This window comes from Myotis nattereri (genome assembly GCF_964212035.1).
Source record: "Myotis nattereri genome assembly, chromosome: X".
Lineage (NCBI taxonomy): Eukaryota > Metazoa > Chordata > Mammalia > Chiroptera > Vespertilionidae > Myotis > Myotis nattereri.
The window spans coordinates 24095868-24108032 of NC_138078.1; the positions used below are offsets into that span (position 1 = coordinate 24095868).

Below are 12165 nucleotides of genomic sequence, written 5' to 3' on the forward strand. Positions count from 1 at the left end.
TATTGACTTCATCAGATAAGCAAGAAACCAAATATGTGTGCACAATTTCAAGTTTAATAATCTGCTCTAAAATTTATTTTCCAGGTTATTCTTCAAAAGACGATGCTTGTCTGCATTAATCCTTTTTTATATACCTTTAATGATCCAAAATGGTAGACAGCTAGATGACTTTAAAGTCATCTAACAAAATGATCCAAATACCTTTTATGTGCCAGAAACACTCCTGGGTGTGTGGCCTCAGACACCTTTAATACATCTAGTTGGCCTCTCAAGTATTAACTTGTATAGAAGAACATATCTAATAATGGGACTTTAACAGCACTGCCTTTTCTCTGGAAGATGTTTTCATTAGAGCATTTCCTGTAATCTATGAGCCTCACCATGTTTCTTATTCTTTTTTACTGGAAGCAGCTATCTCCTTAGAACAAAGGGCTTTCTCTATGCTCCATTTATTGTCATTTCTCAAATGTAAAAGGCCCCATAGGAGCTGCGCACCTCCAAAACACCTCCCTTACTTTCTTCTAATGCTATCTTCTCAATGTAGCTTCCTTTAACCACTACTCCCTTCCCCTATCTATTTTTCCTTATTGTTCTTATCACCTTTTTCATAGAATAAAACTTGCTTATTATGATGCGTGCTTAGAATGTAAGCTTCATAGGGGAATGATTTATATTTTATCCATCCTTAACCTCAAAGCTTAGACTTTCGGCTAGCACCAAGTAAGCATTCAATATATATTTGTTAAATGAATAAATAAATGGTGTTCTGTCCAGAATACTTTCTTCCCCTTTAGCATTGCCTAATTAATTCTATTTTCCTGACCTTCTAGAGTAAGCTAGGTCATCTAGCAATTTATATTTTTGGCACATTGAACTTATGGCCATAATTTTACTTTTCGTTGCATTTGGTTAGTGCAGGTCCGAAGGGCAGGTTCTGTAACTGTTGCCTCAGCTCCTCCTCATCACAGTCATCCCAGCTGTCATCCTGGCAGAGAGCTGCTATTCAATACATGGTTTTTGACTGAATGAATTACTGTGGAGTTTAGTATCACACACAAATTTCAATTCTTAGGTAAGCTCCTGTCTACCTGCCAAGCCTCCTCTAGCAGCACTGTTCTGAACTCAATTGTAGCTAAATTGGCCCTTTTTCAGTTCCTTGAGGGTAACATGCTCACTTGATATACTATTTCTCCTTCCTGGAAATTGTACCCATCTCCACTAATCGTCTTTGCACACACTTTGTACAGCTCCCTCCAACATATCCTTTAGATCCTAGCTTAAACATCACTTTTCTAGGAAATCATTTCATGCCTTCAAATTCCAATTTAAGTAAGATTAATTTTTTTTTGCTAGAAAGCCTTGTTCCTTTCCTTCATAGAAAAAAAAAATGCCTCTATTCCTAAATATTGGCTCATTTTTGTAAATATCTGATTAAGGACTATGTCTTCTGCTAGACTGCAAGTATCAAGAGAGCAGTAACCAAGCCCACCACAGATGAGAAGGCATCAGCATTTGATTTATAAGAAGGAGCTGGGAAATGGCTGCCATTCTTTCAGGATTCCAAGGAAAGCAGTCAGCTCATAAATTACTCATTCCTGACCTAGGGAGGAAGTGACAAATTTTCTTTTTGCTCACTGTTTTACCTGTTACCCAGCACAATCCCTGGGACACAGAAAGAGCACAATAAGTACTCATTGGAAAAATGAAAAATGGAATGCAGAATATTATGAAGAGATATGGTAATGTCTTCCAGGACTGGGGACTCTACATAAATTACCACCTCAGTTATTTAGCCAAGCTATTTCTCAATAAAATTATTTATTGGCATCATTGTTTATAAATCAGAATTTCTGTCTACTGACATCCTACAAGCCTCAAAGTTAAGGACAAGTTTCTGACCGGTGGTGACATTGCTGAGGGACAAGCTGAACCGATGAGAGAATCAAATTAATTTACAACAGACTGCTCTTTCAGAATATTATCCTTCATAAGCCATGCCATGTTTCAGAATCCCTAAGCATATGCTCTGATCAAACTTTGTTCTTCTTCAAACCTTTTAAAATGAAGACTTCTAAAAGTCTTTCAAAGTTAGAGAAAATGTAACTTACAGTTCATAGAAATAAGTCAACACATGTAAAGATGTTCTATGAGGAGTTATTTTTAGAGTTTTAACTCAACATTATAAGTACAGCCCCAGCCGGTGTCTCATTTGGTTGGAGCGTCTTCCCTTATACCAAAAAGGGTTCAATCCCTGGTCAAGGTTGATGTTTCTCTCTTCTCTTCTCCCTGTCCCTCTCTCTCTCTCCCTCTCCTTTTCCCTCTCCCTCTCCCTCCCTCCCTACCTCCTTTCCTTCCTCCCCCCTCCCTTCCTCTCTCTCTAAAAATCAATGCAATCATATCCTTATTTTTTAAAAGATGATGAAGGGCACATTTCTCCCTTATGGTACTAAATCAAGGACTCCTGATTTTTCCCATCTGCATCTCTTAACTAAAGACCATTGTGTATTAATTTTGAGGCTCTGGATGGTACTTCAGCTAACTTTAACAAAATGGATTAAGGCATCGTGGTGACATGGGACACCATGGCAGAGAAAGAAGTTGTAAGTGAGCATTCAACACTATTAGACCTTGGGGAATAGCTATGGATGACCAGACCTTGTTTCAATAAAAGCCTTCAAAGATTCTTATCAGGTCCCTACCAGTTTTCCCCCCTTGTATGAAGTTCATATACCTGTTTGCCTTTCCTAACACTCTTCCTATTACTTATAACAGAATTATTCTGGGAATGACAGTCCACAATCTCTGACGCACACATGGAATTTTTATCACATTGCAAAGGATACTTGTGTTGCTGTTCAAGAGGCTCCTCCCAATGTAGGTATTTATCTGTTTTCTTATCCTTTATTATTTCTTCTCTTTTCCTCCTCTCTACCAACTTCTCTTCCTCCTCCCTTTCCTTTTAAAAATTAAACTAGGTAAGACAAGATTAGGTCTATTTGCAAAGAACCTAAGAAAGAGTCATCAGAATTTCAAAGGCAAATGAGAGCCCAGCATTCCAGGGCAATTCAAACCAATGGTTAAATAAGGCATAGAATTCAAGCATGAATTCCTCAGGGACTGAGGAAACTGATGGAATGAGAAGAAAGAAATGCTAAAGCAGGGGCTTTCTCACCACTTAATTCCTTCTAACTCTGCCCACTTATACATATACACTAGTCTAGATTATCTAAAAGTAAGGTGACAGTAAGAAGGTATGTAGATGAAAAGGAGGGCATCAAAAGGGGAAAGGAAGTTGAGGGGAAAGGAGGTTGGGAAGTAGTAGTCAACACAAATTAAGGGGGGAGACAATCATGGATAAAGGGAGATTGAATTTATGTGAATCAGGGATAGCCAATATATGCAAAGCTATTTGGGTAGATGTCTCTGGGTGAAACACAGAAAACAAGATAAAAATGAAAGCAAGTAGGATAAAAATATAGAAAACCTTAGGACCACCAGTCTTAATTTATCCTTACCTAAGCTCTAACCCAGTGAACATTTGTCAGTTCTATGGACTGTTTTTACAGGTGGTCTAGTCTCATAGGCATCACCTTGTAATAATTAGTAGCTAGTAGTACTAGGTCTGGTGATGCCAAAATGTTTTTTTTTCCCCCCAGTAGTTATTTTAACTGGAAATACTCTATGACTCAGAAAAACTTTTGCCTTAATTTTTTTAATCAGTCACTCTCCTCTAGCTTTCTTTTATCTTTTTGAAAATTTCTGAGAAACACAGTATTAGAATTTTACCATCCTTAAATAGTCACAACACTATTGTATCAGAACGACAGAATTCCTTAAAATAGGTAAAACAGTGGCCTTTCACTAGTCCTTTAGGTGGCCATAAGTGTGTGTGTGTGTGTGTGTGTGTGTGTGTGTGTGTGTGATATATTTGATCATATATTCAATGATACATTATAATATCAGCACTGCTAAGCCTTTTTAGATCTGCAATCCCTACAGTTTCATTGAAACATAAGCAATTAACATGAGTAACTAGTATAAATTAAATGCTCAGTTGTAGCAGTTCGAGTTTCTCTTTGTTGTTTAATAATGGCAAGTAAGATAACATTGTAGATTGGCAATCTAAAGCAGTAACCTGAGGAAATGACATTTCCCTGGGCTAAAAACAACAACACACAACTCACATGAAAAGAGAACAAACAGAGATAAGGCTTTAAGAAATGCTGTTATAAGTTTAGTAAGAGAAACTATGTTTAGTACAACCTTGAGCTGATAAAGCTATTTAAACCCACACTGATTAAATCCTTAGATGTGTCAGACTACTGGCTCTGAACTACCACAAAGGAAAAGCAGGAATTTGGTGGGTACAAAGAATACCTCAAATACAATCTGTAATTGTACATATATGTGAATGTACATGTCACATTGAGAACAATAAATTGTATTTTCCCATATTATTGATGCTTCTGTGTATGGATTTTGGCTTTGTTGAAATTGTTTTAATTTTTTACAGTAAAACCTTATTATTCCCTATTAGGAAGAGAAGAGAAAAATATGACAATATCCACATTATATTTTGTTTATATGTGCTGGTCATGTTTCCAAGCACACAGTTACTATGACTCAGGTGAGTGAGGGCTTAAAAGGCTAAGTATCTGCTCCAACAAAACTCTCATAACTTAAACATGCTGCTATGCCCTCATCAAGACTACAACTGAAGACTTCCAGGAAACAATACACTGAAGGTGTTTAATTTATGTTATCTGATTGAATGTAATGCTTTTTATGTTTTTTACCTATGTCCTCTCTTAGATTGTATCTTTAAAGCGGCATAAATAATATTCCCTTGATCAATTATCTAATACATGTTATTCAACTATAATGAAAAAATGAATCTACATTTATATATTTCACCAAAGGCCAGGAAGCTAATGTGAGCAAACAGTATATAGTTGATGAAAGGGAATTATGTTCAAATGGGATATAATCTGAATTAGTTTTAATATATATATATATATATATATATATATATATATATATATATATATATATATTTGAATCAGGGATAGCCAATATATGCAAATGAGCATATATATATATATATATATATATTACTCTAAATATTGGTAATATACAAATTATGTTATAAACTTTCAAATTATTTTCTAAATAACAATTCATTATTTTACATTTCATATTTAGTGTATTAAAGAAAATCATCTCACCTTAAGTTGTTCTTCCAAAGCAGTGGTTGCACGATCCCCACTAGATTCGTCGACTACTACCACCATGTGAGTGAGAGAATTGACCCTGACTTGTTCCTGTTCTAGATCTTCTTGAAGCACCTGAAAGATAATTTTTTAAAGTAAATTAAAATTTCTTCCCAAATGAATGATTTCTTTCTGCCATGTTTTGGGTAATATACTTTTTTTTTTATTATTATTAAACTAGAACCAGCCATGATACTCAGCAAAATTCGCACATTTCTATCATCAATTGACCTTAAAAGTATAAAGAGAGCATCTGTTCAGAAAGGTGTAGTAGGATGTTCTGCCCCGTATCCCACCTCCTCTCACTTCTCAAGGACTTTTCACCTAAAATTACCTGCTGCCTCTGGCATCTTCAATGTCTCCATCTCTACAGCAGTTCTCCATTATCAACCCCAAAAAAACATACTCTTCTTACCCAACTAACCCTCCTGCTGCTCCTATGTGTTCCTCTTCACTGAAAAATATTTTGTGTTTTTTTTTTTTATAGTTGCTCTTTCCACTTCCTTACCCAACTATTCTCTTTGCCAACTATCCCATTAAAACATCTCTATAAAGTTTGCCATCAACCTCCAGGTTCCCAACTTGAACAGCCATTTTTTAAATCATCTTACCTGACATTTCAATTACTAACCTAATTAACCACTCATTCATTGCTGTCATCCTCCTCTCCTGAACTTTGATTATCCTCCCACCTCACTTATTGCTGTTTTCTAGCTTATTTGCTTGTTCTTTCTCCTCTGCTCAACTATAAATCAGATGTCACCCCTCTGTCTAAAACCAATGGATTGCCATCATGCTAAAAAGGAAAATACAAATTCTTCACCTGAAATTTTTTCATGATCTAGCACCTGCCTACCTCTCCTAACACTGCACACATTCCTGCCCACTGATACTGTTTCAGTGACCTCTCTTTGTTTCAAAAATGTATCAAGCTATTTTCTTGCCTGAATTGTTCTTCCTCCCTTTCTTTATAATTCCTCCTTCTCATTCAGGACTCAGTTTATTTAATTTAATTTTTGTGTTCACCACATCAAGTCAAGTCTCCTTCCATCACCATTTATGCCCCCTTTACCCTCTTCTACTTCCCGCCAGCCCCCTTTCTCTCTGGTAACCACCATACTATTGTGTGTGTCTATGAGGTGTTTTTTTTTTTTTTAAATTTCTTTATTGATTAAGTTATTACATACTAGAGGCCCGATGCACAAAACTTTGTGCACTCGGGGGGGAGGGGAGTTCCCTCAGCCCGGCCTGCACCCATTTGCAGTCCAGGACCCCTTGGGGGATGTCCACCTGTCGACTTAGGCCCACTCCCCGGGGGATCAGGCCTAAGCTTGCAGTCAGACATCCTTCTGGCAGCCAGGGAGCCCTCGGGGGATGTGCAACTAAAGACTTAGGCCACCACGGGATCGGGTCTAAACCATTAGTTGGACATTCTTAGTGCTGCCACGGAGGTGGGAGAGGCTCCTGCCACCACCTCTGCGCTGGCCAGCCATGAGCCAGCTTCTGGCTGAGTGGCACTCCCCATATGGAAGTGCACTGACCACCAGGGGGCAGCTCCTTCATTGAGCGTCTGCCCCCTGGTGGCCAGTGCACATCATAGCAACCAGTCATTATGCCGTTCAGTCAATGTGCATATTAGCCTTTTATTATTATTATATAGGATGTCCCTATTTACCCCCCTTTTGCCCCCTCTACCCAGCTCTTGCCCCCACTTCTCTCTGGCCCTCACCATACTGTTGTCTATATCCATGGGTTGTGCATATATTTTCTTTGGCCAATCCCTTCTTTAAATTTTTATTTTCAGATAAGTACTTATAACTGCACTATTATTATATATTTTCTATTATATCATTTAGAATTAAGATATTTTTTAATTGAACCCTTGCAAATTTTAGCACAATTTAATAAGTTATGCTAGAAGCAATTAGGAGATTTTTCATGTAATGCAGATACATTTCAATTAATATTTTATTAATTTTTTAAGTTTTTTAATATTTTAATTTGAAATAATCTCATACATCTAAAAAAACTATAAAATATTTCAGCATAGTATATGTACCCTTCATCCAATTTCTTAGGTGTTAATAATTTAAACATAACCATTATATAACTAAAAAAAATTGGAATATATTTTTCTTATAATATCTTTAATGTTATTTAATCCATTTACTTTGTTTTTGTTAATCTTCACCAAAGGATATTTTTCCATTGAATTTTAGAGAGAGTGAAGGGAAAGGGAGAGACACATTGATTGGTTGCCTCCTGCACATGCTCTGATAGGGGCTGGGGATCAAACCAGCAACTGAGGTACATGCCCTTGACTGGAATCAAACCTGGGACCCTTCAGTCCACGGGCTAATGCTCTATCCACTGAGCAAAACAGGCTGCAGCTTAATTCATTTACTTTTTTTTTTTTTAAAAAAGCTTTCTGACATTTTATTTTTTTTAAATATATTTTATTGATTTTTTACAGAGAGGAAGAGAGAGAGATAGAGAGTTAGAAACATTGATGAGAGAGAAACATCGATCAGCTGCCTCCTGCACATCTCCCACTGGGGATGTGCCTGCAACCCAGGTACATGCCCTTGACCGGAATCGAACCTGGGACCCTTCAGTCCGCAGGCCGACGCTCTATCCACTGAGCCAAACAGGTTTTGGCAATTCATTTACTTTTAATCTATATGTGTCTTTATATTTAAAGTGGGTTTTGTTTTTGATTCACCCTCATAATCTGTCTTTTAATTGGTGCATTTATGCCATTGACTTTCAGAGTGCTTACTGATAGAGTTACTACCATATCAGGTGGCTTCTGGGGCTTCTGGGGCCAGCCAGCATCCTGGGATCAGATCCGATCACGGGCAGCAGGTGGCTTCTGGGGCTGGTTATTGGCCTGGGATTGGATCCAATCATGGGCGGTAGGCAGGCGGCTTCTGGGGCTTCTAGGGCCGACCTGCGGCCCAAGATCAGATCCGATCACGGGCAGCAGGCAGGCGGCTTCTGGGTTCGCGCACGGGGGCCTGCATGGCGGCTCATGCTGGCAGCTCCCGCTGTCTTGCCCTGCCTTCAGTATGCAAATTAGCCACCATCTTTGTTGGTGGTTAATTTGCATATTGTGCTGATTAGCCAATGGGAGGCATAGCGAAGGTATGGTCAATTACCATGTTTGTCTATTACTAGATAGCATGTATCCTTATCCCCCTGTTACCCCCATTCCCCCCACTCATGCCCTCAACCCCGTTTTCTGTGTCCACTGGTTAGGCCTATATCCTTGCATATAAGTCCTTTGGTTGATTTCTCCCCTTACCCCCACCCTTCTTTATGAGGCGTTTTTTTTTTTTCCTTTGTTTAATCCCACAGTTTAAGTGTCACCTGCCTAGAGATGCTTTTCATGGAGATGCTATCTAAGTCTGCTCCTTACTTACTCTTTTTCTATCATTTTTTAACATAACATTTTCACTATTCAATATTTCCTTATGTATTAGTTTAGTCATTTGTTGCTTGTGTCTAATTACTCTATTACTACATATTCCAAGCAACTAAAGATCGATAAATGTTGGTGAGGGCAATATGCACAGATAAGTTTTTCCTTTCCTGACTACATAAGGATTACAAAGCAATAGGCTGGTTTACCTTTTTAAAAAGTATAATCACTAATGAGGACAGGTAACTACAAAACAGTATTATTATCTTCAAAAAATCATAGTGTAAAAAAATAGAAAAAAAAAACTCATAGACACCAACAACAGTGTAGTGATTGCCAGGGGGAGGTTGGTGAGGGGAGGTGGCAGAGGGTAAAGGGGGGATATATGTGACAGAAGGAGAATTGACCTGGGGTGCTGAACATACAATATAGTGAACAGATGATGTATTGTAGAATTGTGAACCTGAAAGCTATATAAATTTGTTAACCAGTATCACCTCAATAAATTGGATTAACAGGAAAAAGTTTTAAATAAAAATCATAGTGTATGATTTTTTATAAAGATAAACAGAGATAATCAGAGGGATAAATAAACAGTAAACAGAAGAGAAGTAAACAGAGAAGGTTGCTCTAGAACCTAGACATCCTGCATGGGAGGTCCAGTTTCCCCAAGACCCTATCATGATAGACTGATTATTACTGGGAAATCCCAGAGAATATGCAAAACTTCTAGTCATCCATTTTGCTTCTTAGAATATATATATATATATGAATGACACATTCATATATATATATATATATATATATATATATATATATATATATATATATATGAATGACACAAAAATGGAGAAGCAAATTTGGCATAAGGCCTGTTACTTTCTGGAAAACCTGCAGCCCCTACTCATGAACAATGATGCCTGGCATCTATCATACTAGCTTACTTATTCAAACCCTATGGCAGGTATAAGGAAAGTTACTAGGTTTGGCTTAACACTAACTCAAATACATGACCATTTTTATCCTAGGACTTTTGTTCTTCAGGTCTGAACAATTTAAAGCAGTATAAAATCACTTACTTTTACTCCCTCTCTCTAGATTTTCATGCTACATTTTCAAGTGAAGCAATTTAGAATAAAATGACTATGCATCTATTTTGTGTGTGGAGTGTATACTGTCGATCAAGCCTTTGACATTCCACCGCTTACACTGGTTAATAAAACTCTTTCTGCTCTGAGGACAAAAATGGAAACATTAACATTCAGAGTTGTCCTTGAAAGTCATGTGGAGTCTGAGGTTTTCTGAATTATATAAGACAGGATCAGGAACATTTCAAATGTGATAGCCAGGAATTTTAAAAATAATAATTACAATGATATTTGGTAGCCAATATAGCATAAGTTGGTATATTTAATTTGGCCAATTCTTTTTTTCCTATCACTTAAGTATGAGAGTACATATAATTACATATATTAAAATCAACCAGAAAATAATGCAATACTGTTCAATTTGTACATGTAAATTGTTATTTTTACTGTTTTAATGTATTTTAGTAAAGAAATTTAAGTATTGTTTGATCCATGTATTGCTTATTGTCAAACTCAGATTGAGTCATTTTAAAGCATATGTGATTAAATTTATTATATGTTTTCTCCAGTACTTGGATTTCTAATTTTGTTTTGCTTATCTTTTTGTTTTATAATCAGATATTGCATTCTTGCCCTAATGATCAAGGGTTTACATTTTATGCTTTTACAGCAGTGCAAAATAACTACTAAAGCTAGTTGTGAGCTGATAGTTTAAAAATCCATAAGAACTATCTGGAGTTATATTGAGTAGAGGGAAATGTGGGGGGAGGGGGGGGGAAACAAACAAACAAAACCCAAGAATAGGAAAGGCTCCCCATAGTGGCTGCAAACCATAAAGAGTGCATAGCTCCAGGGTAGATTAGCATAAACTCTATTTTAAGTTATTTCCAGTATCTCTTTTCTCTTCTACTTATTTAAATTATATTCCTTCTTTTGCTCCTAATCAAGGATTAGAATAAAAAAGGTTAAACTGGCCTTTCTGAGCACACTCAACAGCTGCAAGACAGAAGCTACTACAACGTTATAATCATTTCCTTTTTCCCAGACCCTAACTCTGAAAATAAATATTAATGAATATCACAGTATTAGCTAATCCCCCGTATCAACAAAAGATAAAACACTATAAAATAGTCAATGTCCACAGTTCATTATTTTTTAAAGGCTGATTGTTAAAAGCAGCAAAAATGCCACACATAAAAAGGTGGGTCTAGAAAGTTAAATTTTTCTGCCAACCTATGTATCCATGAATAAGGGTCATGATCATTGGTATAATGTTATGAATCGTAATGTAAATATCTGATATGCAGGATGTATTTTCATTGTTCGTGACCCACAGGTTGAGAACTGCTGGTAAAGTATATCCTCCTGTTTCCTTCTTTGAGAAAACATGGATTCTCAAGACTACTAATTTTTAAATTACATTAAAGTTGTATAAAGCCATTTTAAAATTAAATTTAAATATTTACTTCTTATGGATTTGAAATTCTCTTAGCTAGTTGTATACAATGGAGATTTACAGTTGATTTGCCAATTAAACCTGAAATGTGAGCCAAATACAGATGTACCCCCAGAGAAGTACACTAAAATTTTTGCCTATCAGAAGATAATGCACTCAAGTTAAATGCTGTAATACTGTTAAAGTATGTTTTCTTTATTAAAAGTATATTAATTATTTACACACACATATACACATACTAGGTATTTTATTATGTATTTCTTTCCATTATTTTTATTAAAGTAATGCATTTACTACACTTACCAGTTTTTTAAAATATCTATCATGCTCTTAAATTTCTATAGCAATATTAGATACAAATGTCAGCAATGTTTGTTTTCTAATGTTAACTAATGATCTTTTTTCCTTATGATAAGAAAAAAGGACATTGTGAAAGTTAACATTAAAAATGCTTAGATATGAAAACTTAGATTTTGTTATACCTCTGTAAATAATTATATTTCTTATAAATTATCCTCTAGTGAAAGTACCTGACCAAATTTGCTGTTCTCTTAGTTCATAATCACAATTTTATGATTTAAAAATTACTTTTCTTCTATTTCCTTTCAACATCAGTGGAAATGAAATCTTCTTGCTCTGACCCATGTCAAGTTGGTTTTTTAAAAACTGGCTTAAGACAACCATTGGAGAGAGAGTCATTTCAGTGTTTACTTCAGACTTATGCTATTATACTGTAAAATAATGCCTGGAAAATAAAGGCATAAAAATATGCAAGACTATGGAATTATTGAATTTAATGCTTAAAGGAGGTGAAGAGCAACAATTAAATCAAAAGGTGGACTAAAAAACACACACAAACAAGCCCTAGCTGGTTTGGCTCATGTGGGGGAGGCAACCAATCAATGTGTCTTTCTCACATCAATGTTTCTC

General features: G+C 36.2%; 1 protein-coding gene across 2 annotated transcripts in view; it reads right to left on the minus strand.

Annotated features, from left to right (window-relative positions):
• The window catches only part of DMD (dystrophin), a 2781977-nt gene that overhangs the window by 1634517 nt on the left and 1135295 nt on the right, over window positions 1–12165 (minus strand). For both annotated transcript variants that reach the window (XM_081115404.1, XM_081115406.1), the window contains one exon: window positions 5226–5345. In XM_081115404.1, coding sequence (XP_080971530.1) covers window positions 5226–5345 — 120 coding nt within the window. The remainder of the gene's footprint in view (window positions 1–5225; window positions 5346–12165) is intronic.